The sequence below is a fragment of the Urocitellus parryii genome, chromosome 5 (assembly GCF_045843805.1).
Source record: "Urocitellus parryii isolate mUroPar1 chromosome 5, mUroPar1.hap1, whole genome shotgun sequence".
Classification (NCBI taxonomy): Eukaryota; Metazoa; Chordata; class Mammalia; order Rodentia; family Sciuridae; genus Urocitellus; species Urocitellus parryii.
Window position 1 is genome coordinate 6,686,006 of NC_135535.1, and position 26,554 is coordinate 6,712,559.

Here is a 26,554-nt window from a genome sequence, read left to right on the forward strand (position 1 = left end):
TCGCCACACTTCTCACATGTATCCAAGCTAAATTGGGTTTTCCCTTAGAACTGGATCTATAGGACTTGACAGGCAAGTCTTCAGTATCCTCCAGCTCTGCATTGAGGTTGAGCATGTTCTGTTTTCTCTTCCTGCAATTTTCTCACCCCCACAGCACCATCTCTGAATGTGACTTCTAGTCTAGTTCTCCAAGGCCTAGTTCTTAATACTATTTAATCATTCTTGCAGAATGCCTGCCACATGCTACTTATTGTTAATGGCATGAAGATTGTAACAAGGATCAAGCAGTCTTTGCTCTTTAGGAGTTTACATGCTAATCAGAGAGACAGCAAACAAGTTGCATATATGCATTTGATGGGAATAAGTACAGGGGTGGGGTTGGGTTAAGAGCCAGGGTGAGGGTGTAGTGTTAGCTGTTTTTAATAGGTTGGCCAGGGAAAGCAGTAGCAGTCAGGTGACAACTTGCCTAGAGACCTGAAGGAGATGAGAGAGACAAGCCATGTGGCTTGGGGAAAGAGCATGGCAGGCAGACCAGAGTTGCTATGCAGAAGTGTGGGTGGCCCAGTCCAGGATCAAAGAGTTGGTGAATCTGACTTACCTTTAAAAAGTATCACTGCCTCTTCTGTGGGCAACTCCATTCAGGTCCTCCTAAGAAGGACTAAAAAACTAGCTTCATGAATCATTGTGAGAAAGCTGTCTGTTAGGATGTTTCATAGGTGCTTTTTAAACAATTTTTTTGGAGCAGTTTGACCTTGTCTTATTCATCTCTGACCGAGAAGGAGGTAAGCTCAGGCAAAAGGAAAAATAAAATCAGCTCTTGATTGTGTAAAAGGATGATGCATTAGCAAAAGTAATGCCACATGGTGGCCCAATCAGATGACTGTGTCCTAGTGCATGTGTCCTAGCTATATTTTCTTCTTGTTGTTTGCCATCCTGCTAAGTGAATGTTCCAGTTCTTTCTTTCATAGAAGTGGCTAGCTACAAGTTTGTGATTACTAGATTGGCAAATGAAAAGCCAGGTGGGAATTAAAATGTGCTGTAACTTCTTGCACACTTCTAGGAGTCTGAAAGAATAGTCACTGCTCCTGTCTGGCTTAAGCCAGCCCTTTGTACCTGGGAGCTGAGGTGGTGGTTGAGAAGGGGTACTTTGGACAAAATTATGTGTCAAGAAGAAGTTGGTAGGGAATCCATACAGTGATGATTGAGTGTCCTGGGGATATCACAGGCAGTTGGTAGTTACAGTGAATCTCCAGTAATGTGCATTTGGATATGAAGAACTGTCTTACTTCTCAGACCAGTTCTCAGGCAGGGATGGGGATAAGCAGACTGTGAAGTGACTGCCTATCGTTATTTGAGACCCACAGTGGTCAGTCTAATACAGTAAAGCAAAGAAATGAAAGTGTTTTTTCTCATCCCTCCCCCACCACAGTAGGGCCCTCCCCCCACCTCTGGGAGACTCATTTAAACATTATTTTTCATTGACAGTAATAACATAGCCCCCTGTTTAATTCAGTAGACTTTTGAGTGCTCATTTGTCTAATAATGAGATTCTTTAAAAACTACATTGACTTTGTATATACAGTGTTTTTTCATTCTACCACAAACTCCTCTTTTATTCTTTAGACCATTCCCCTGCTTGTGTGCATTATCAGAAATGGATAGGATAAGAAAAAAGGAGATGCAATTCAAACTATCCAGCTCTGTTTGGGCATCCACGTTGTCTCAGGTGGGTTTTGCTGGTGTTGAGGAGATCCATGGTCTCATGGCTTGCTTTCTTTTCATTTCCAGGAGGGCTGTTGGCCTGCTGCTGTGCTGCTGAACAGTATGCAGTCCTTCCGGGAGCAAAGCAGTTACCACGGAAACCAACAGAGCTACCCACAGGAGGTACACGGCTCATCCCGGATAGAAGAGTTCAGCCCTCGTCAGGCCCAGATGTTCCAGAATTTTGGGGGTGCCGGTGGTGGCAGTGGTGGCAGTGGAGGCAGCAGTGGTGGGGGACGACGAGGAACAGCAGCTGCTGCAGCAATGGCTAGTGAGACCTCTGGCCATCAAGGCTACCAGGGCTTCAGGAAAGAGGCTGGAGATTTTTACTACATGGCAGGCAACAAAGATCCTGTGGCGACAGGAACCCCACAGCCTCCTCAGCGAAGGCCTTCTGGGCCAGTGCAGAGCTATGGACCCCCCCAGGGGAGCAGCTTTGGCAATCAGTATGGGAGTGAAGGTCATGTGGGCCAATTTCAAGCACAGCACTCTGCCCTTGGTAGTGTGTCTCATTATCAGCAGGATTACACAGGGCCTTTTTCTCCTGGGAGTGCTCAGTACCAACAGCAGGCTTCCAGCCAGCAGCAGCAGCAGCAGCAAGTACAGCAGCTGAGACAACAGCTTTACCAATCCCATCAACCGCTGCCACAGGCCACTGGCCAACCAGCCTCCAGCTCATCCCACCTACAGCCAATGCAGCGGCCCTCAACTCTACCATCCTCTGCTGCTGGATACCAGTTAAGAGTAGGTCAGTTTGGGCAACATTACCAGTCTTCTGCTTCCTCCTCCTCCTCCTCCTCCTTCCCTTCACCACAGCGTTTCAGCCAGTCTGGACAGAGCTATGATGGCAGCTACAGTGTGAATGCTGGATCTCAGTATGAAGGGCACAACGTAGGTTCTAATGCACAGGCTTATGGAACACAATCAAACTATAACTATCAGCCTCAATCTATGAAAAATTTTGAACAGGCAAAGATTCCACAAGGGGCCCAGCAGGGGCAGCAGCAGCCACAGCCACCACCACAGCAGCAGCAGCAGCAGCAGCAGCAACCACAGCAGCAGCAACAGCAGCAGCAGCAGCAGCAGCAACAGCAACAGCAACAGCAACCACAGCATCCACCTCAGCATGTGATGCAGTACACCAATGCTGCCACCAAATTGCCCCTACAAAGCCAGGTGGGGCAGTACAACCAGCCTGAGGTTCCCGTGAGGTCCCCTATGCAGTTCCACCAGAACTTCAGCCCCATCTCCAACCCTTCTCCAGCTGCCTCTGTTGTCCAGTCTCCGAGCTGTAGCTCCACTCCTTCTCCGCTCATGCAGAGTGGGGAGAATCTCCAGTGTGGGCAAGGCAACGTGCCCATGGGTTCCAGAAACCGAATTTTACAGTTAATGCCTCAACTCAGTCCAACCCCGTCTATGATGCCCAGTCCTAATTCTCATGCTTCAGGCTTCAAAGGGTTTGGGATAGAAGGGGTGCCAGAAAAGCGGCTGACGGATCCCGGGTTGAGTAGTTTGAGTGCCCTGAGTACTCAGGTGGCTAATCTTCCTAATACTGTCCAACACATGTTACTTTCTGATGCCCTGACACCTCAGAAGAAGACCTCCAAGAGGCCCTCCTCATCATCTAAGAAAGCAGATAGCTGCACAAACTCAGAAGGCTCCTCGCAGCCCGAGGAACAACTGAAGTCCCCTATGGCAGAGTCATTGGATGGAGGCTGCTCTAGCAGCTCCGAGGATCAAGGTGAGAGAGTGAGGCAGCTGAGTGGCCAGAGCACCAGTTCCGATACCACCTACAAGGGTGGAGCCTCAGAGAAAGCTGGCTCCTCACCAGCACAAAGTGCTCAGAATGAACCCCCCAGACTCAGTGCCAGTCCTGCAGCTAGAGAAGAGGCCACCTCACCAGGAGCCAAGGACACATCACTATCATCTGAGGGGAACCAAAAAGTCAATGAGAAGACAGTTGGAGTAATTGTCTCCAGGGAAGCCATGACAGGTCGGGTAGAAAAGCCTGGTGGACAAGATAAAGGCTCCCAAGAGGACGAACCTGCAGCTACTCAGAGGCCACCTAGCAACAGTGGGGCAAAGGAAGGCAGTCACACATCACTTCCACAGCCAGAGCCTCCAGGAGGAGGGAACAAAGGAAACAAGAATGGTGATAATAGCTCCAACCACAATGGAGAGGGAAATGGCCAGAGTGGCCACTCTGCAGTGGGTCCCAGTTTCACAGGCAGAACTGAGCCTAGCAAGTCTCCTGGAAGCCTGCGCTATAGTTACAAAGACAGCTTTGGGTCAGCGGTGCCGCGAAATGTCGGTGGCTTTCCCCAGTATGCTACAGGGCAAGAAAAGGGGGATTTCACTGGCCATGGGGAACGAAAGGGTAGAAATGAGAAGTTCCCAAGCCTCCTGCAGGAAGTGCTTCAGGGTTACCACCACCACCCGGACAGGAGGTATTCCAGGAGTGCTCAGGAGCATCAGGGGATGGCTGGTGGCCTAGAAGGAACCACGAGGCCCAACGTCTTAGTCAGTCAGACCAATGAATTAGCTAGCAGGGGCCTTCTGAATAAAAGCATTGGATCCCTGTTAGAAAACCCCCACTGGGGCCCTTGGGAAAGGAAATCAAGCAGCACTGCTCCTGAAATGAAACAGATCAATTTGGCTGACTATCCAATTCCCAGAAAGTTTGAAATAGAACCTCCATCATCAGCCCATGAGCCCGGGGGCTCCCTCTCTGAGAGGAGGTCAGTGATCTGTGATATTTCTCCACTAAGACAGATTGTCAGGGATCCGGGTGCTCACTCACTGGGACACATGGGTGCTGACACCAGAATTGGGAGGAATGAACGTCTCAACCCAAGTTTAAGTCAGTCAGTCATTCTTCCAGGTGGGTTGGTATCCATGGAAACAAAGCTAAAATCCCAGAGTGGGCAGATAAAAGAGGAAGACTTTGAACAATCCAAATCCCAAGCTAGTTTCAACAACAAGAAATCTGGAGACCACTGCCATCCCGCTACCATCAAACATGAGTCTTACCGCGGCAATGCCAGCCCTGGAGCAGCGGCCCATGATTCTCTTTCAGACTATGGCCCACAAGACAGCAGGCCCACACCAATGCGGCGGGTCCCTGGCAGAGTTGGTAGTCGGGAGGCTATGAGGGGTCGGTCCCCTTCTCAGTATCATGATTTTGCAGAAAAATTGAAAATGTCTCCCGGAAGAAGCAGAGGCCCAGGGGGAGACCCTCATCACATGAACCCACACATGACCTTTTCAGAGAGGGCCAACAGGAGTTTGCATGCTCCCTTTTCTCCCAACTCAGAAAGCCTGGCCTCTGCTTATCACACAAACACTCGGGCTCATGCTTATGGGGACCCTAACGCAGGTTTGAATTCCCAGCTCCATTATAAGAGACAGATGTACCAACAGCAGCAAGAGGAATACAAAGACTGGAGCAGCAGTTCTGCTCAGGGAGTAATTGCTGCGGCTCAGCACAGGCAAGAGGGGCCACGGAAGAGCCCACGGCAACAGCAGTTTCTTGACCGAGTACGGAGTCCTCTGAAAAACGACAAAGACGGTATGATGTATGGGCCACCTGTAGGGACTTACCATGACCCCAGCGGTCAGGAAGCGGGACGCTGCCTCATGTCTAGTGATGGCCTGCCTAACAAAGGCATGGAATTGAAGCATGGCTCCCAGAAATTGCAACAAGAATCTTGTTGGGATCTTTCTCGGCAAACTTCTCCTGCTAAGAGCAGTGGTCCTCCAGGAATGTCTAATCAAAAAAGGTACGGGCCACCACATGAGACCGATGGACACGGACTAGCTGAATCTACACAGTCATCCAAACCTAGTAATGTAATGCTGAGGCTCCCGGGTCAGGAGGATCATTCGTCTCAAAACCCCTTAATCATGCGGAGGCGTGTGCGTTCTTTTATCTCTCCCATCCCCAGTAAGAGACAGTCACAAGATCTAAAGAACACTAGTGCTGATGATAAAGGGCGCCTCCTTCACCCATCAAAAGAAGGCACCGATAAAGCCTTCAATTCCTACGCCCACCTTTCTCACAGTCAGGACATCAAGTCTATCCCTAAGAGAGATTCCTCCAAGGACCTCCCAAGCCCAGATAATAGAAACTGTCCTGCTGTTACCCTTACAAGCCCTGCTAAGACCAAAATACTGCCCCCACGGAAAGGACGGGGACTGAAATTGGAAGCTATAGTTCAGAAGATCACGTCCCCAAATATTAGGCGGAGTGCATCTGCAAACAGTGCAGAGGCAGGAGGAGACACGGTCACGCTGGATGACATATTGTCTCTGAAGAGTGGTCCTCCAGAGGGTGGTACTGTGGCTGCTCAAGAAGCTGAGATGGAGAAGAGAAAAGGTGAGGTAGTGTCTGACCTAGTTGGTCCAACCAACCAGGAGTTAAATGTTGAAAAGCCTCTTCCGAGGTCTTCAGAAGAGTGGCATGGCAGTGGGGACGACAAAGTAAAGGCAGAAACACATCCAGAAACAGTTCCCGCTGGAAAGGAACCCCCTGGTGCCATGACAGCGGCAACCTCACAGAAGCCTGGCAGTAACCAAGGGAGACCAGATGGTTCCCTGGGCGGAGCAGCACCTTTACTCTTTCCTGACTCAAAGAATGTAGCTCCAGTGGGCATATTGGCCCCAGAGGCAAACCCCAAGGCAGAAGAGAAAGAGAATGATACGGTGACAATTTCACCCAAACAAGAGAGTTTCCCCCCAAAGGGATATTTCCCATCAGGAAAGAAGAAGGGGAGACCCATAGGTAGTGTGAATAAGCAAAAGAAACAGCAGCAGCCACCACCTCCACCACCCCAACCCCCTCAGATACCAGAAGGTTCTGCAGATGGAGAGCCAAAGCCAAAAAAGCAGAGGCAAAGGAGGGAGAGAAGGAAGCCTGGAGCCCAGCCAAGGAAGCGGAAAACCAAACAAGCAGTTCCCATCGTAGAGCCCCAAGAACCTGAGATCAAGCTCAAATATGCCACTCAGCCACTGGATAAAACAGATGCTAAGAACAAGTCTTTTTTCCCTTATATTCATGTAGTAAATAAGTGTGAACTTGGAGCCGTTTGTACAATCATCAATGCTGAAGAAGAGGAACAGACCAAATTGGTGAGGGGTCGGAAAAGTCAGAGGTCCCTAACCCCTCCCCCCAGCAGCACTGAAAGCAAGGTGCTCCCAGCTTCGTCCTTTATGCTGCAGGGGCCTGTGGTGACAGAGTCTTCTGTTATGGGGCACCTGGTTTGCTGTCTGTGTGGCAAGTGGGCCAGTTACCGGAACATGGGTGACCTCTTTGGACCCTTTTATCCCCAAGATTATGCAGCCACTCTCCCGAAGAATCCACCTCCCAAGAGGGCGACGGAAATGCAGAGCAAAGTCAAGGTACGGCACAAAAGTGCTTCCAATGGCTCCAAGACGGACACTGAGGAGGAGGAGGAGCAGCAGCAGCAGAAGGAGCAGAGGAGCCTGGCTGCACACCCCAGGTTCAAGCGGCGCCACCGTTCAGAAGACTGTGGTGGAGGCCCTCGGTCCCTGTCCAGGGGGCTCCCTTGTAAAAAAGCAGCCACTGAGGGCACCAGTGAAAAGACTGTTTTGGACACAAAGCCCTCTGTGCCCACCACTTCAGAAGGTGGCCCCGAGCTGGAGTTACAAATCCCTGAACTACCTCTTGACAGCAACGAATTTTGGGTCCATGAGGGTTGTATTCTCTGGGCCAATGGAATCTACCTGGTCTGTGGCAGGCTCTACGGCCTGCAGGAAGCGCTGGAAATAGCCAGAGAGATGGTGAGTAGGAGAAATTCCTTACCAGCTTGGGCTTTTATGACTTCACTCTGGTTCCATTTCTTCAATCTTAGTCTTTAATCTTACATATCACAAACTCCTAAGCCCCAAATGATGGGCAGACAGTGGAGTGAATAGTTTGGAAGATTTGTTTTAACTTTTATTTTCATCAGTAACACATGTCCATAAAGTCATGCCATTGTCTGTGAAGTGACCCTGCTCTACCTTCAGCCCTGACTCCTGCTTCCAGTAGACATCCAGTTTCAACAGTGCAGGTTTCAGAAGGTGCTGCCTCTGCTAGTTTCTTGTTTTTCAATAATAACTTTTACTGCTGTCTGTGTTCTTGATTGATTTTTTTTTTTCATTTAAATTTTCATTTTTGATGTTTGTATTACAAAGTATACTATATTTCTTTTTTTTTTTTTTAGAGAGAGAGTGAGAGAGAGAATTTTTTAATATTTATATTTTTTTTAGTTTTCGGCGGACACAACATCTTTGTATGTGGTGCTGAGATCGAACCTGGGCTGCACGCATGCCAGGCAAGCACGCTACCACTTGAGCCACATCCCCAGCCCTGGATATATTTCTTCTAAAATGTTTTATTGCTCTAGATTTAATTCCTGTTTTCATTTGCTTGAACCACATCTTTCTAATCCACATTTTCCAGTCAGGGTATTTATTCTTTAGTCCTGTTTTCTAATCCTTATCCTGGGGTGGCTCATCGCCTTCATTTCCGTATTCTGCTTTGTTTCCTGTCTCCTGTGCCATGTCTCTCTCTTCCTTAAAAATGGGCCTTCCCTTAAAGGAAGTACATCATCCTTTAGTAGTTTCCTGAGAGGTTCTGCGGTGTACATGGCCATCTTGTCTTTCTGGACATTTCTTTATTCCACCCTCATGCTTAATTGAGAATTGGCTGGGTATGAAATTCTGGATTTGAAGTGATTTTCCTCTTGAATTCATTGCTTGTGACTTGCCCTCTGGCTTCCAGTGTTGCAGTTGAGAAGACAGGACCCTTCACATTGTTCTCTTCTGGAAGGTTGGAAGATCTCCTTTCTTCCTTCAGGTTCTCAGATCTCAAGTAGGAGTAGGTCTCCTTTCATTCATTATGCTGGCTCTGTGAGACTGTTCCACCTGTACAGTCAGTCACATATTTCAGTTCAGGAAAATATGTCCTTTGTTATTTCTTCTTTCATGATTTCCTTCCTCTGGTTTCTCTGTTCTCTTTCCATAATTCCTGTTGATAAGGAATTGCCTGTCCTTCCTGGATTGCTCCTCTGGGCTGCTTCTCTGTGTTGTATTCCATTTCTTTGTTGTCTTGTTTTAGTTTCTCCATGCTTTCTTCAATTCATGTACTTAGTTTTGTTTCTGATACTTTAAAGAGCCTTTTTACTCTGAAAGTACTGATTTTGAAAACATTATCAGCTTGGTTTATGGTGGTACTAACTTTTTGAGCACATTGCAGGTTGCTTTTTAAAGACTTTTGTCTAAATATTTTTGTTTCTATTTCCTCTTTCTTGTTGGAGGTTCTTCACATGCCTGTTACCCTTGGCCATGTATTTGTAGTTTTAGAAGAGAAAGAGATACTAAAAAGAAATCATCTGAAGTTCTGGGTCTGTATGTGCAAGGCTTGTTGGCCTATGGTCCTCCTTGTAGAAGGTAGCTTAGTCAGTATCTGTCGGTCTTCTCTCCGAGGTCAGTTTTCCCTGAGAGGAATCTTGAAATATTCTATGCAGAGGTACCAGCTGGCTGCCTGTAGGAAGTAAAAGATGCCCCATAATGACACAGCCACCCCAAGCCTCAGTTTCTTCTTTGAAAGCATGGTGAAAAGCCAGCCTGCCTCTTAAGATGCTCAATCAGGAATCCATTTCTTTAAAAGAGCCAGGTGGAGGGGTGGGTGAGTGTGGATGGGGGTGATTTTGGCCTTCAGTGTGCAGATATTGGCGCCCCCCCTTGTCTTCAGTGTGCCCCCTTCCTCTCTGTTAAGTCAGATCGAGGTAGGAAGCTAATTCCTCTTAAAAACTGAGAAAATGCTCCTTTTCCAGCCCCACCTCACCCCTTTACTGAGGACCTGAGCTTCCCTAGTCTGTGCCATACGGAGGCCAGCATTCTAGTGATGACTTCATTGCATATTATTGTTTGCTCCCTTTCAGGCCACCATATCACTTTTTCTCATCTACCCTGTTTCCAACTTCCAGAACTCGAATACCTCTTCTTTCCTTTTTCAAAAGTCTTGTTAAGTGTGCCCCCCCCATTTTTAGACTACTGTATTTTTGTTAGTTGACATATATAAATGAATTTCAGTTGTAGTTAAGAAGAATTTTATCAGGCAGGATTCCTCCTAGTCGTCTTAGACACCTCATAGTAGCCTCTCCCTTACCCATACACTGGATTTTATCCTTGCATTGTAGTATACAAGAAATACTAGGAAAGTAAGAAATGTACAATGGTAGAATGCCAGTTTAGTATGTGTGGGGCCCTGGTTTGATCCCCAGCACCACACAAAAAATTATTTAATGAGGAATATGTAATATATACGTTTGAAATGGGAGCCTTCTAATTCAGTCACATGGGAGCTTGCCTTTCCCTCTTGGGCTCCCTCATGCACTTTTTTCTCCCTCTCTTTGCTCTTTCCATTATCAATGTCACTCTGAAACATCAAGTTTGAAATATATTTACCTCCTTTAGTAAGTTAGTTTATTTATTTATTTATTTATTTAAAAGAAACCACCACTTTTTTTTATTTATTAGTTATTGGCGGACACAACATCTTTGTTTGTATGTGGTGCTGGAGGATCGAACCCGGGCCGCACGCATGCCAGGCGAGCGCGCTACTGCTTGAGCCACATCCCCAGCCCCCCTTTAGTAAGTTTAGACCCAAAAACATTTTAAAATGTGAGATCATAAAAAGATACAAGAATTTAAGAACCTAAAGTACAGAATTTTTTAAAAAGTCAAATTTGAGCACTCAGTAATTCATTAATCATCATGCCCAAGTTGATGACCTACTTGTCAATTTTTTTCTGGTATTTGGTGGGTTTGTTTATTTTGATGTTTGAGGGAGGTATGTGACCATCTGCAAGCATTTTATTTCAGCATTTAATATTGTTAACATTTCTTGGTGCATTTTGTTAGAGTGTGTGTGTGTGTGTGTGTGTGTGTGTGAACTTGAGCATTCTCTAGCAATAATTGATGACAAGTAATCAAGCTAAATAGTGTCCCAACAAATCCCTAGCATTTGTATCTTTAGTCACATTTAGTTTGTAGGACGTAAAAGATGCCCAATAATGATGCAGCCACCCTAAGCCTCAGTTTCTTCTTTGAAAGCATGGTGAAAAGCTAGCCTGCCTCTTAAGATGCCCAATCAGGAATCCATTTCTTTAAAAAGAGATTATTTAGTCTACTGCTTGTCAGATTTGATCCCCAAATAAAATATGGAATATTATAATTAGAACAAATATGATCAATTGGTCTCTTTCTAACCCTCATCCCTAGCTTTCAGTGACCAGATGGTTCAAATGACAGTACTCTAGGAGGCAAACACTGAAAGTATATTTTGCTTTTGAAAACATCAGTTTCAGTCTCAACTGTTTCAGAAGTGCTTCAAATTAACTATGCTCTCCAAGGGACAAAATGTTGGGAGGTTTCATTTAAAGCAAACCATTTTAGTTGGCTGTGGTGATGCGTACCTGTAATGCCAGCTGTTTGGGAGGCTAAGGTAGGAGGATCACATGTTCAAGGCCAGTCTGGGCAACTTAGTAAGACAATTTTACAGTAAAAAATAAAAAGGGCTGGGGGTGTAGCTCAGTGGTAGAACACTTATGCTCAATGCCCCAGTACTCTCCCCCATACCCCTATCCCCAAGAAAAAAAGTAATTTTTAACTACATGATCCTGTAGAATAGAGGCTCTGGACATAGATTCTGGGCTCTTGTGTAATTTCACTAACACTTCGCCAGTTGTAAATCTCATGCTGCAGCTTTAAGCTTATTTCCTTTCTCTTCCATTGATCCTTCTCTGTTTAACTCTTTTTTTAAAATAGAATACTATCTTTATATTTGGAAGTTAATTTTTCAAAATACTTGTACATCTGTTTTATTCTTGCAAGTACTGAGATAGGAAGGGAGAGAATAGTGTTCTGTTACTCCAGAGTAAAAAATCAACTGAGAGGCTTAATGTACATGTGCAGTTAGTATAGCTCTGAGATGTATCGATTTTAAAAAATGGTTTATAAAGTTATGCTTTTTGGGTCTTGGAGCTGATGTTTCACTGTGACTACCAGATCCTTTTATTAATCTAGCTATTATTCTCCTTTTCTTAATATATAATTGCACAAACTTGCCTTTTCTTTAATAAATGATGTTTCAATTTGTCAAGGTCACTTTATCACAACCTTTAGCAGATGCATTCAGTACTGGTGTTGCTTAATGAGCATGTTCTTAATCCCATCATAAAAGATAAGGCCACACACATTTCAGTAGAGATCCACTTTGGCCTGTGTATTTATCTGGTGTTTTGACAAGCATGATATTGTGACCAACTAATACGAAGTCCTCAGAGTAGTTCCTGTCCCTGTGTCACAGTAGTCTGAAAACTGCCAAAAACCAGACCATTCCTGTCTCAAACAAAATGGCTTTAACTCCCCTTCCCTTTTTAGCTGCTTTTGCACTGTTTCCTTTGTTTCTGTCCACTTTTGACCTCTGATCTGAATGGTGCTATGCAAGTTTTGCCCCTAAACAAGGGTATGTATGACTTAATAAATACAAATCATGTTTGAGGTGGTGAGGAGTGTGAGGTTTGCAGGGTTGTGGTAGAGACCTGATCTGGTGGCCATGGAGCCCTGGAGACAGCACACCCCAGACTTGCCCTACAGGTGGGAGAGCCAGCTGTCCTTCCCTCCCTCCCTCTCCCAAACATGTTCTTAACAGCTCCCTTGAGGAATATTTCATCTCTTTTTAACCCTACAAGTCATGTGAAGAACTGAGCTTACATTAATTTTTTAAAAATTTCTTCAGTCAGTATATTAAAGAGACTGTATTTTGGGAGGCGGAGGGCAGGTACCTGGGATTAAACCCAGGGTTCTCAACCACTATGCCACATCCCCAGCCCCCCCCCCCCGCTTTTAAAATTATTTCTTAGTTGTAGTTGGCCACAATATCTTTATTTTACTTATTCTATGCGGTACTGAGGATCAAACCCAGAGCCTCACCCATGCTAGGGGAGCACTGTACCTCTCAGCCACAATCCCAACCCCCACTTTTTGTTTTTAATTTTGAAACAGGATCTCACTAAGTTGCTTGGGGCCTCACTAGGTTGCTGAGGCTGGGTTTTAATTTGGTGATCCTCCTGCTTCAGCCTCCCAAGTCTCTGGGATTACAGCATGTGCTACTATGCCCAGCTTTAAGGTTTATTTTTAATGTAAGTTTAAATAATGGATGATATGCTACCCCCCATATAACAGGTCAATATCCCTCCTTAATTTTCTTTCAATTTGTAAGTTTTAAAATATAATTTAAAAATTGTGAATAGAAAACATTTGACAAATATAAAAATATTAACAGACTGATTGTGTTATGAAAATGAAACTTAATTGAAATAACACAAGCAGCCAAATCAGAAAGTTAGCTCTGCATAATTCACGGTAAGGTAAAGCCATTAATCCTACATGTTCTCTGAATTCCTGTCTATGTGCTTCTTAAGGTTGGTGTTTCTCAAAGCCTGGCAATGCAGCTACCACCAGCCCAGTCCTGCTGAAGCCGCCCCCTTATATTCAGCTCCTGGTCTCTGCCCTCCAGCACCCTGCTCTGTACACCCAGCTGCCGTGATTGTTCCTGCTCTGCACTTTTTTCCTGGCAGCCACTTGCTCTGTTGTTATCTCAGCCCATACTTCTGTCCTGGGCTGGTCTGTGTAACACATTCTCTTAGGGAAGACACAGCCTGTTCCCTCTTTCCCTGTAACTTTCAGGGTAGAGCAGTTACCTTTTTTCTGTAATCTCATTATCTTCTTTCGTTAACATTGTGTGGTATCTCTTTATATCACAACATGATAGCACTGATACTGGATGTGGGGGGGGAGGGTTACTTTTCTTTGTCTAAATTCTAAGGAATTTAAAGTGAAGATTTCAGTTTTGAATTGTATTGCATGTATATCATGATGAGTCAAGGACTGCTAATTTTCCTTCATTTTTTTAAATTTCTTTTTTAAAACATGGGAGGGTGATAGGTGAGAATTACAACTGATTTTAAAGTAAAACTTCTAATTCTTTGAAAATGCTAAGGGTTTGTAAACAAGAGTATCGACAAACAAGTCATAATAAACACATCATTGTACATCAGGCCAAATAATTCATACCCAAGATGTTAAACTAGTTCTCAATAATCTGTTAAAAGAGCTAACATGATCAAATAGTATGTGAAAGTAGGTTTTATTTCAAATATCCAAATCCCTACATGAAGGTCAGTGGCAATCTGAAGTTGGAGCCTTGGAGGTACTTCTGGGTGAGTCGGCTTAAGCTCTGGGTGCCCTGGCTGGCATGTGGCACTAGGTCAAGGCTCCTGAGCCTTGTGTAGGAAGGTTTTTGTGACTCTGGCAGAAAGCAGTCCCAACTACCCTCATAGGTGTACTTCACCTTTCTAGCTTTTGCCATTCTCTCGGTGATGTGGTGAAGAGGCCTGGGTGAGAGGTGAGAAATTGCTCTCTCCTGCCTGGGTCACGTGCTCAAGACTGTTAACCATTATATCACACTCTTCATCTATAAAATATGAAAATTTACAGCAGCTACTATAAAGACGGTTGCTGCAGGCATTGAATGTCACTCTTTAGGGACTGGGGTTTAGCTCAGTAGAGTGCTTTGTCTAGCATATACAAAACCCTTGATTTGGTCCCCCAGTACCAAACAAAACAAAACTTTTTGGAAACTGCTTAGGGAAATGTGTTTGGTACATTTCAGTAGTTGGGGTGGTTTAAAGAAGGTGCTCACTGTGGACTGGTGTCTGTTCTCAGGTGGTCTTTGTAAAGATGTATTCTGAGTGGTGCACTTCCTCAGTAGGCTGTAGCTCAATTAGCCTTCCTCCTAGCACACGTGGCAGATGGTCACAGGAGTGTCCAGGACTCACTGTCATAGGGAAGTTGTCTTGCATATGAAATCAACATTTTTCTCCTGACTTTGATTCTTGCTGGAAACTCAAGTTTTTTGTGGGAGCAGGGTTATGGTATTTCAGGTGCAGTATTAACCTGTCTTATGAAATTAAATCAGCCAACATTGATACTCTCAGCAATTATATTCTCCAAAAGAAAAGAGGCAAAAGAAAGGGAATAGTCTTTTGTCTTACATAGTAAGTAAAAGCATTAAGGGCTGAGGGGATAGATAGTTCAGTAGTAGAGCACTTGCCTAGCATGCCCTGGGTTTCATCTCCCTTGCATTAGAAAAAGTCAAAAGGCATTAATATTCTGTGAGTTGGTACATTTTTTTTGTAGTGATTACCCAAGTTCAAAGGAAAGAGTCTACCTGATAATAGTTGTTTAAAAATAAACTTTTTTTGGTATGGAGGGTGACTAGGGATTGAATGCAGGGGTACTTTACCACTGAGGTACATACCCAGTCCTTTTTATTTTTGGTTTTGAAATATGTTGCTAAGTTTCTTAGGTCCTTCCTAAATTGCTGAGGCTGGTCTGGAAGTTGGGATCCTCCCACCTCAGCCTCCCAAGTCACTAGAATTACAGGCATATGCCACTGTGCCTGACTAAAGTAAACTTTTTGACTCATCAGCAAAATAATTAAGGATTCTCTGTGTGATATGTTCATGGCAAATACTTCCCCATTGCACTTCATCTCTTCTTCCCCCAAATCAGTTAATATATAGAAAATATGTTAACTGTGGTAAGATCATAGTGTAAGGATTTGGCTTTTAACTTGCAGTGAAGAACCTCTGTTAATTTCTAAGCATATAGATCACATGTTCAGGGTTGTGTTTCATAAGGAAACTCAGGAAAGAAGTGGGGAGACAGGAGATGCAAAGAGACCACTTGAGACACGGTGGGATAATTTGTACAGGGGCTCAAATACATGGTGGAAAAGGGAATCAGAAGAAGGGGACAGACCCCAGAAGTGTATTAGGATTCAGAGTCAGTTGAATTTTAACAGTGATTAGACATGGCAGGTGGAGAACAGTGGGGAGGCCAGGAATGAAACTGCCAAGGGTCTAGCTCAGCAAGCAAGGGGTGGGGGTCAAGACATCAATGATGAGCAGGGGATCCAGGGAGCAGAAGAAGAGACAGGTGTGCAGCTAATACGTAGTGGACAGAAGAAAGAGACGGAATTAGTCTGGCCTGATATGCATATTCAGGTCAGGCTCTAGTGCAGTGCTTTTTGTTTTGTAATAAGGACTGATTTTTATTTAGCTTTCCAAATAGAATTAAAACTAGTGAACTTTTAAATCCAAGTTGAAAAAGGGGGAAAATAGGAAATCACAAGGTCTGTATCATGTTAAAAATAAAATCCCAAAGAGAGAATTCTGAAGATACCAAAGAATTTATCATTATAATAGTTGCCTAAGCTGGGTGACATGGTGCATGCCTGTAATCCCAGTGGCTCAGGCAAGAGGATTGAGAGTTCAAAACCAGCCTCAGCAACTTAGGATCTCACTAAGTTGCTTAGGGCCTTGCTATCTCTAAATAAAATATTAAAAAGGACTGGGAATGTGGCCCAGTAGTTAAGCACCCTTGGGCTCAATCTCCGGTACCAATAATAATAATAATAACAACAACCACCACCACCACCACCACCACCATCATCACCCCACCACCACCCCACCACCTACACTACAATTGGAAGAGGGGAACAGAAGGGGCAATTCACTGGTTTTGATTTTTAAATAACTTCCAAAGATACGAAAGTATGGTGGGAAATCAAGATTCTATTTGATTGTGTTCAGAAAGAACTGATGTGAGCTGAGTGCCACACCTGTAATCCCAGCAGCTCCGGTGCCATGTATAGTAGCACCCATTTCTCAGAATTCCAGAATGTTTTTAAGACTTTTGAGTGTTGAATGGAGGTACTTGAATGGGCTCTGGAGGTGGAGATTGTTGCCATGGTTGGCACTTATTCTGTGGGCCTGGAGCAGCTCTCTTCACAGGAAGTGGCAAGAGACACTGGCAGAGGCAAAAGAGAAGACAAAACAGCCTGGCATCGGTGTCTGAATGGGACCCTGGTGACCAGGTTTCCCAGTCCTTCTCCTGGGTTGTGGAAACAGGAAATACCTTTCATTAAAAAAATTACATATTATTTACATAAAGGTAAACAACAGTAGTATTCATATTATAAACTAATGGAACTGTTGGTGAAAGAAAGTCATAATTCCAATAGCCCAACATGTTTGCCTCTTCCAGGTTTTGTTCTTGTGCTTATTATTTTACAGGATAGAATTATGGTGTATTAATGACTGAAGTATGTTGATTGCTTTCCAAGCTCTATACTTGATTAATCACATTTAAACCTCAAAGGAACCCTCTGAGGATGGGTCTTATTACACTCCAGATGAGGAAACTGAGGTCCACAGAGGAACTTGTCCACGATAGAGACCCAGCAAACCTCTGTCATTAGACTGAAGATGCACATCTGTGTATGACCTTTTCACTTTATTTTATAATTTTAATTTTTATATTCTGTGGAAGGTTTTTTTCTTGTTTAATGGGGGTATAATGCCAATTATCTAATGATTCCTGAACTTTCATACATTAAGTTTATTTCCAGTTAATTTACTACTTTTTGTGCAGCAAAAAACGTTTTTATTTGTGGAGCTATCTTGGGAAAAAGTTGGATTTTGAACTGCTCAGTCAAAAAGTATAAACATTGTTATGGCTTTTGATAGGCATTATCTCAAAGATTGACCGAAAAGGATCATGCCAAGTTATGATCATCCACACAATGTGTGACCCTACATTCTAATACAACCTAAACATCATTAGAGCTTTTTAAATTCTTAGAACTTCTTTGTAATTTCATTTATTTTATTAGTGATATTGGTATTGTTCCCTATTTTGTGTTTTTTGTTCACTGATAATTAATTTTGAATTTTTACTATTTTTCATTTATTTTTCAATACACATTTTCTTAGTCTGAATAATTTTACTTATCTGGAGATAAATAAATCAACTCATCTGCGAGTTCAGATGAGTCGAGCCCTTTTCAGGAGTGGCTCCTACATGGGCAGTAGAGCTCTTACCGTTTCTCATCTGTAGATGATGATAGGCTGTAAGAGGAAACTCACTTTCCTTGAGGTCAGGTAGTCTTGGTGGGCACCAAGCTACAGGAGACTTTTCATTGAAGTGGCTTTAAAGAAAATAAATTATTATGGTCTAGCATCAGCCTTGGATTGATGTGCTCCCATGTTGTTTTAGTAAAGATGTGTTCCTGCCATTAACCTTATTGGGTAAAAATCAAAATAAAGAGGTAATCCAGGCTTGTGTGACCCTGTCCCGGTAAGCCAGGTTCAGCAGAGTAATGTCAGCTGTGCGTGCTTAATTTTAGAACTTAATTTCAGAATGTTTGTAGCATACTATTGTCAAGAAGTGTGCCTTATGAAAACATGACTGAAGAACTGCCATGCAAGACCAAGGGCAACAAAATAGCAAATCAGGTCGTTTTACTGAGCAGCTAGTGAAAGGGTGTTTTGTAAAATGCAGTTCGTTTAACAAATTCTCAGGCAATATTCATTATGACAGGCTCCATGGAGGTTCCAGATAGTTCCAGACTTTGAAAACTGTCCATGATGTGTAAATCTTGGTTCAGACAGATGTCAGGTGAAGACCTCTGGTTTGTGAGTTACTTTGTTGCTTTATACAGAAATTACTTAAAATGATTTCAATAGGGTAATAGTTAATTTGAATAAGCAACAGATGATTCTCTTTGCAGATTTCTAGGTAGAGTTCCCTTAATTTCAGAATTTGTTGAGAGTTTGAAAGGGCAGCCTCTTAAACTTGACATGTGTCTGCTGGCTCAAGACTTTGCACCTCCCTACTCAGGCAGTTTCTCAGGGCATTTGAATTTACTTTTTTTTTTTTTTTTTGGTGGGGGCAACACTGGGATGGAACTGAGGAATGTTTTACCATTGAGCTACATTCTCAGATTTTTTTATTTTATTTTTTTTATTGTGAAACAGGATTTTGCTAAGTTGCTGAGGATGGTCTCAGACTTGCCATCATTCTGCCCATCCTCTCAAGTCACTGGGAGTACAGGTGTGTGCCACCAAGCTGGCTCTGAATCCACTTTTATTCATGAAAAACACATAGATTTCAAAACCAGCTCACTTATCACCTGGTTATCCTCAGGCAGCAAGTGCTTCTATAGCACTCCCATTTCTCCTGTCAGACCACTTAGCACTCATTCTCAATCCCCCAAGTCACTTTGATAATGAAAGGTCCCACTATATCAAGACTCTGGGCAGGTCATGCCTTTGAAGCCGTCCACTCAACCTTCCTTCCTTCAGGTCAGGTGAAGCTTCTGGGTGCTTACACAGACCCCACAACATCCAGGGACCTCAGCCTAACAGCACTTAGATGATTGTTGATCTCAGCTAGACTAGACTTATATAGATACGTTGAGGTGTTTTGTTAACAAGACCATGACTCTACATAGAATTTTATGTAAATAAATTGCGTATGTATATATGCACACCACTTGTAGTTCCGGGAAAATTAATGCATGAGAGATAGACAACCCATGGGTGATCTGAATTCCTTATTCTTATGGTTCTTCGTGAAGCACAGTATGCCAAGGACCACTGTCACAAATTCTGCCTTTGTTACAGAGGGCTTCTGTACAAGGTTTTGTTGTTTATGAGTTTCAGTCTGCCTCTTGGGTCCTCTGACTCTTAATGCTGATTGTAGTGGTTACAAATGGTTCATCTGGAAAACAGCCTCCCCTTGGACTTGGGAGGAGGGGAGGAAGAGGTCCTGCATGGAGCTATTCTGGAATGTGCAGACTTGAATGTCCTCTGCCTGTCACCTCTATCCCAACCAGAAATCTTGGAACCATCTCATTCCTCTCTTTTCCCCGTTTCTCTCATCCAGGCAATCACTATATACTGTTGATTTTAGTTCCTAAATAATATAAATGTCTTCTTCACTGTCACCCCCTTGATTCAGTCCATCATCTTTCTCATCAGAGTAGTATCTTATTTGGTCTCCCCACCCTTTAGTTTGTCCTCTTTAGTTCATCCTCTGTATCACCAAGATCATTCTAAAACTCAAGAATGGCCAACCAGTCCCATCTTTCAACCCTGCTTCACCTGCACTCAGTTCATTTACTCAGCATCTAGTTGGCATCTTCTGTGTACCAGGAACAAATCATTAATAATAAGTAAAATAAGGCAAACGTGACCAAATGATCAGGCAACTGAGTTAGATAGGGGATCTCAGCTTCCTTGAGAGGCTGAGGTGGGAATAGCAGAAAGAGCCAGAGAGCACTTGAAGCAGAGGGAACAACTGGTGCACAGGCTGTGAGAGGGACTGTGCTTGTTGGATTTGAGGAACAAAGAAAGAGAGGTGGGTAAGGGAAGAGAGGGTAGTGAAGTTGGAGAGGTAGGCGGGAGCCTGTTCTGACCTTTGTGGGCCAGGAGTGAAAATGGTCATCTTTTTGCCACTGGATAATGTAATACCATTTTGTGGGCAGAAAATCTTGGAGGAAGAATAATTCGGTGGGAAATGGGGACTTGAATTTTGTCCATGTTAAGTCTAAGATTGCCTCTTAGACATCTAAGTGAAGTGTGGAAGTATGCCGTGCCAGAAGGAAGGGTTTCCTGTGGTGCTTCATGGTTTGTTGGTACCAGGTGGAGCTCTAGCCTCCCTTCCATCAGCACTCCCAATTCCCCATGAGTGCCACAAGGCCTTGGGGTCAGGGAAGAATCTGCACCTTATTGGGAAGGGTAGCCTGAGTGGGGACAAATTCAGAGGCGTGGCCTGCTGCTGTTGGAGTGACTTGGAGGATTTGAGTGAGCACTGGGAGAAGTCAGCACACATCAAGAGCCACACCTTTCTGCTTTCCCAGTTAGTTCCTCCTATGTCCTCAGAAACCCTGAACCCACCACACCCTTCAAGCTATACTCTGAAGAGCCCTTTCACCTGGTGCTCTCCATGCCACTTCCTCTCTCTCCCAGGTCCCTCACAGGCAGAAGCAGTCTTTAGTGTTAACCTGTGGGCCATACTCTCCAAAGTGATGTGCTCCTTCCCTATGACACCTTAGGCCAGGTTTATATGATAAGCATCTGCAGTAGAAGCTGAGGAGCTTGGTTTGCTAAGGTTGTGGATAGCTGTCTTACAAACTCCTGTTGCTTGATTTCACCTCCAGGCAGGGCTGGCCTGCAGCAGTTTTGAACACACCCTTCCTCCTTAAAGCAGATTGTCTTCCAGATCTGGAATCTCAGCAATGGCTGACAGCATTCTTCTCCCAGACACACTTCATCCCTGGGAAGTTCCATTTAAAGTGAATATGACAAAATCCTAATTATTCAGCTCTAGAAGACTGTTCAAGACCTTCCAGATTAGCTCTGGAGAACCCCAGGAAATGGTCCAGCTACACACACATTAACACATCATGGGCCTTCAAGGAGCTCTGAGGCCACCAGTAAGCACCAAGTATTGCCTTTATTTAGCGCCTTAATTTGAAACCTCTTAATCATTGATTTCTCTCTCTCTCTCTCCCTCCTCCCTCCCTCCCTCTCTCTCTCTCTCTCTCTCTCTCTCTCTCTCTCTCTCTCTCTCTCTCTCGTACTAGGGATTGAACCCAAGAGGCACTCTGCCACTAAACTACATCCCCAACGCTTTCTTATTTTTTTATTTTGAGACAGTGTCTAAGTTGCCCAGGCTGGCCTCAAATTTATGATTCTCGAGCTTCATCCTCGCTGAAGACTACAGGCATGTGCTACCACACCCAGCCTCATCAATATATTTTCAGGCAGTTCAGTTATTTGGCTAATCCCATCATTTGCCTATGGTCTCTTTCTAATCTCACTCATGAAAGAAAGCCATTGTGACTAAACTATCTCTCACCCATTGGTGCTGCCCAGAGAAGGGATCAGAGGAGAGAGCACACGAGGCTCTTAGATTTACCAGATTTACTGAACAGATGGTCTTTGAAAACACAAGAGACGGTTGTTGGTGAGGAGCGATGTCTACAGAATCTTTGAGATCTTGTGTTGGCTTTCGTCCACATAGTCCTAGGAATTGGCTTCTTAGAAAACTGTAATGTCCCCCTCAGCCAGTCTCTTAGCCTGAAAAATGGGACAATAGCTGAGCTGTCTTGTCAGGTTGTTGAATAAATGAGACCTGTCCTAACAGTTAGTAGACACTTAAAAATTTGAGGTGGGAGTCCTGCAGTGATGCATGACTATTATAATTCCAGTGGCTCAAGAAGCTGAGACAGGAGGATTAAAAGTTTAAGGCCAATTTTAGCAACTCAGTGAGACCCTGTCTCAAAAAATAAAAAGGGCTGGGGGTGTGGCTTAGTGGCAAAGTGCCCCTGGGTTCAATCCCAGTTCAAAAAAAAAAAAAAAAAATTGGAGATGAGGGAATAGATACACTGAAAAATCATTGAATGTTTTTAATCTTGGTCATGTTATTTCCAAGACTCTGTTTTCTTCTGTTGAAGTGAGGATCAGCCCCTTGCTGAGTATCTTCCTCATCTGGGAGTAATCTGTTAAAACAGATGAAGAAGAAAATACATGTGTCCCTGAGGGTGAACTGACCTAACAGTTGTTAGACTTTAGCTGCACATGCAGTCTTCCCAGGGTGGAGTTCTCAGTCTGCATTTGTAACATGCTTCATTTTGGATGTAGCTGCTACAGGTGGCAGAGTTACCCTTTGAGAAACACGAGTCAACTCAGAATTCAATATTAGCAAGCTAGTCACCGGTATGGGTACCACAGTGCTATCCCAGAGTTGAGCTTTTTCTTCCAGGACAGGTGACCTGAAATGCCCTGTCTCATCCTTATTACTTCATTAAATGTTCCTCACCAACACCTGACTGGGTCTAGTGGAACTAGCTAGACTAGTGTTGGCAGTAGCTTAAATATGCTATGGTTTGGGTATAAATGGGTGTCCCCAAAAGCTTCATGTGTTGAATTTAATCTCCATTGGGAAGTATCGAGGAGGGAAACTTCCTTTGAGTAAGTTTAGAGGTGCTTGGGGAGGGGGGTTCAGGAAATAATTAGGATTGACCCCTATTATTGAATCCTGGCCACCTGTTTTTGAGTGTTGACAGCTTTATTAGAAGAGGGGGAGAGTCTAGAAGAGACATGCACTCCCTGTGACTTTCCATGTGACACTTTGTGCCACCTCAAGACTGCCAGCAAAAGGCTGTCACTTGATGAGGCCCCTAGACCTTACACCTCTAGAACTATAGGCCAAGTAACTTCCTTTCTGCGGGAACCCTGCCCTGTGTAAAAGTGCCTCATCTTTCTGTCCCTGTTCAGGCTGCCCGTGGAAACGTCCCACTGCAGGAACAGGGTGACTTTGCTGAGAATAGACACAGATGAGAGGGTCTGTGAGGTAGAAGTAGACCAGAGCAAGAAAAGGGAATTCAAATGCAAGCAGGAAAAGAGGTAGTGAAGATAGGAAAGGGAAATTGGAGTTTCAGTATATCCTTCCTTGCCAGATTTGAAATCTTGGTAGAGGAGTCTGATTGTGGCATTGTTTGTCATCCTTGCTACTGAAATCATAAACATTTCAGTCTGGGTGCCTCTTGAATAAGCAGCTTCCAGTAATTGGCTTTCAAGGACACACAGACTCAACTCCTGGGTGGGCTGAGCCTCTGAGAGGAGCAGGGTTATACCAAGAGTCGCTTCCCTGATGGGAAATTTCTGTTAAAAGATGCCTTTTTAGATTCAGAAAGCACAAAATGTAATCATTTCTCTTTATCAGCCAATCCACTCTTTGACCAAAGGGTAAAATAAAGCTGGTACGTGATCTTGTGCAACTTAAATTTCAGTGTTTTAAACTGTCTATAAGCATTCATTTCTCCACACTTTGAGAAAAGGCTGTTCTCTTTCTTCATCACAGGGCTGCCGCAGGGCTCCTGCCCCTGCTGGGTTCAGCCTTTTCTCAGGTTCTCAGCTTCTATTCAGAGGAAAAGTGCTAATTACTGCCTTCAACCCAGTCCAGGCTTCAGCGCAAGTCTCTCCTTTCTAACTCCTTAAAGGGTAAAAGTCCCTTTTCTTTTTAACAGGGAATAATTCCCTTAGACAAAATATATAATGTTTTTAACAAAGTTGCAGAGTTTTCTTTGGGGGCTACAAAAGAAACCCTCTGATTAGAATTATTTCAATGGGTTATATATACTTAAAGGTAAAATAAAATGCAAATTGTATTTCAGGAAAAAAAAAGCAAATCTGGTTAACCCAAAGGAACATCATTAGAAACCTGTGTTGGCATTTTGCTAAGTGGCATTCTCAGACTGTGTGTTAATATCATAGCAATATATTATGTATAGCTTGTGCAGCAGAAAAATGATTAAACCAAGACTTTTTGAGAAATGTTTTAATATATAGAAGGGGATGAAGACTGGCTTCAACTTAAATTGTAGTGAGTGGATGCTTTTTATTTAGGAAATTGCTTTGTTTTACCTTCCTAAATTTATTATTGCTGAACCTGAAGGCTCTCAACCCAGGAGAATTAGAATTAAGAGAATTATGGAGCATTTAAAACCTATAGCAAATGGCTAGTGTCTGTGCCTGCTGTATCCATAGGTGCACATCATCTCATCTGTGGTAATTACAAACTTTTTCCTTTGTGGGCACCTTGGTAGAAATCATTATTTGTACCTGCCATAGTCTTACATGTTGTGGAACATAATCATCAGTAAAGTGTTGATAGCCAGGCACAGTGGTGTATGCCTGTAATCCCAGCAGTTTAAGAGGCTGAGACAAGAGGATCACAAGTTTAAGGCCAGCCTCAATAACTTGTCTCAAAATTAAGAGGAGGAGACTGGGGATATAGCTCAGTGGCAGAGTTGCCCCTGGGTTTAATCCCCAGTACTGCAGAAATAATAATATAACTTGTTTGCATTGAAACAGGTAAGGGGGTGGGAAATAAGTAGCTACACCAGTTGCCTGACAGGTTAAAAAAAAAAAAAAAAAAAAAAGCTCTAGTTTTGACAAAGGGAAAGACTAAGAAGGCGTGCCATGAGCCTGGGTTTACCCTTATGGCCAGGAGTAGATTGTGGTATAGGCCGGGTCCTCCTGTATAGCTGTGATGCTGCCAGTCTCCAGCTTCCCATGACTTTGCAGAGAAGCTCAGAGGGCTCTGGAGTTTTGGGGGACCAGCCATCCCACAAGGGAGAGGAAAGTAACAGAAATGACTAGGAATGTTGCCATGTACGTTTTATATAGGAATCCTTAGGAATGCCCTAGGCATCCCTTTAAAAATCCTCTTGTCATTCATTCTTAAGCATCTTCAGGTTTTTTGCCTCCATTAATATCCTAAAAATAACAAAATCTGCCAGCCCCCACCCCCTTTTTTCTCTCAGCTGAGTATTACCCCCATTTTACTGTTGAGAAAACCAAGACTTAAAGAAATTAACCGGGCTTGGGTGGTTGCTTGGCTGTAATGCTAGTGGCTCCGGAGAATTAGGAGGATCACAAGTTTCAAGCCAGCCTGTGTAACTTAGTGAGGCCCTGTCTCAGAAAAGAAAGGGCTGGGAATGTAGGTCAGTGATAGAGCACCCTCCCATACCAAAGAAAAACTGACCTACCTAAGCTCCAGCAGCCAGTGAGAGGCAGGGCCAGGTGTTAATTTCTTTCCCTCCTGGAGCAACTCTGCTGCCATCCCACCTCCACACAGCTTCCGTGGGCAGCTCAGCAGCCCCCACCCTTGCCAGCTTCTGCTGGTCTTCCTCACTTCATGTCTTTGTCTGTTTTTAGACTGCCTATGTTTGAGATATAAACTAAGAAAGATATCCCACTGAATATAAGGATGGCTCACAGAGGAAATGTCAGCTAAAGTAACTAGAACTGGAATCTTTTTTCTGCCCTCAACTTCCCCATGGAGCCCTAATTTGTCACAACTCAGCTCAAGCAACACTCCCTCAACAATGCTTTCCTGACCACCTTAGCCAGTCAGGGACACTACCTGTAAGCCCTAAAGTGCTGTTTCTTCCATAACTTGGGTTATAATTTGCTCCCAGACCATTCTGCCAGGTCCCTGAGGGGCTGGTTCCAGGTGGCCTCTGGCTCCTCGTGTCAGCCCTTGCACACAGTCATGCAATGAAAGGTGTTGAATAAATAAAAAGAGAAGATTATTACACTTATAAAATTGATATCATTCACTCACAAAGAAACTTCAGAATCAAACGAAAGACCACTGAGAATAAAGGATGTCGTTATCATATGGTCTCACTTTTATTAGATAAACCAGCACATTTGAAGGAAAGGAGGAGTGGACAGAGCTGGACTGAGGAGGACCAGATGATCAAGTTCTTATTAATTTTCTTCCAGCCCACGGTTCCACTACCTGGAAATTACAGTTTTATGCTCTGGAATCAGAATTACATGTTAAGCCAGGCAACATGGTGTAGACCTGTAATCCCAGCGTCTCAGGAAGCTGAGAAAGGAGGATGGCAAGTTCAAGGCCAGCCTCAGCAATTTAGTGAGACCCTATCTGAAAAAGGGCTGGAGGTGTAGCCCAGTGGTTAAGTGCCTCTGGGTTCAGCCCCCAGTACCAAACAAAAAAACAGTTGACTTGTTAATAAGGCAAATGGAACAGCCCATTAGGAGGTTAAATGCTTTCCTCATATTCCATAGAACAACTAGCATTTCATGATTCTTTTTTTTTTAATTTTTTTAATAGTTGTAAGTGGACAGCATGCCTTTATTTGTTTAGTTTTTTTATGCAGTGCTAAGGATCGAACCCAGTGCCTCACACATGCTAGGCAAGTGCTTTGCCACTGAGCCCCAGCCCACATTTCATGATTCTATAGAGAGGTACCAGCTTGGCTTTTTTACCTTTGTTA

The 26,554-nt window shown here is 43.9% G+C and overlaps 1 protein-coding gene across 6 annotated transcripts in view; it reads left to right on the forward strand.

The window, feature by feature from the left end:
• Positions 1 to 26,554, forward strand: part of Tcf20 (transcription factor 20) — a 102,972-nt gene that overhangs the window by 38,681 nt on the left and 37,737 nt on the right. For all 6 annotated transcript variants that reach the window (XM_026394297.2, XM_026394294.2, XM_026394296.2 and 3 more), the window contains exon 2: positions 1,789 to 7,560. In XM_026394297.2, the coding sequence (XP_026250082.1) occupies positions 1,825 to 7,560 (5,736 nt within the window). In that variant the 5' untranslated portion in view covers positions 1,789 to 1,824. The remainder of the gene's footprint in view (positions 1 to 1,788; positions 7,561 to 26,554) is intronic.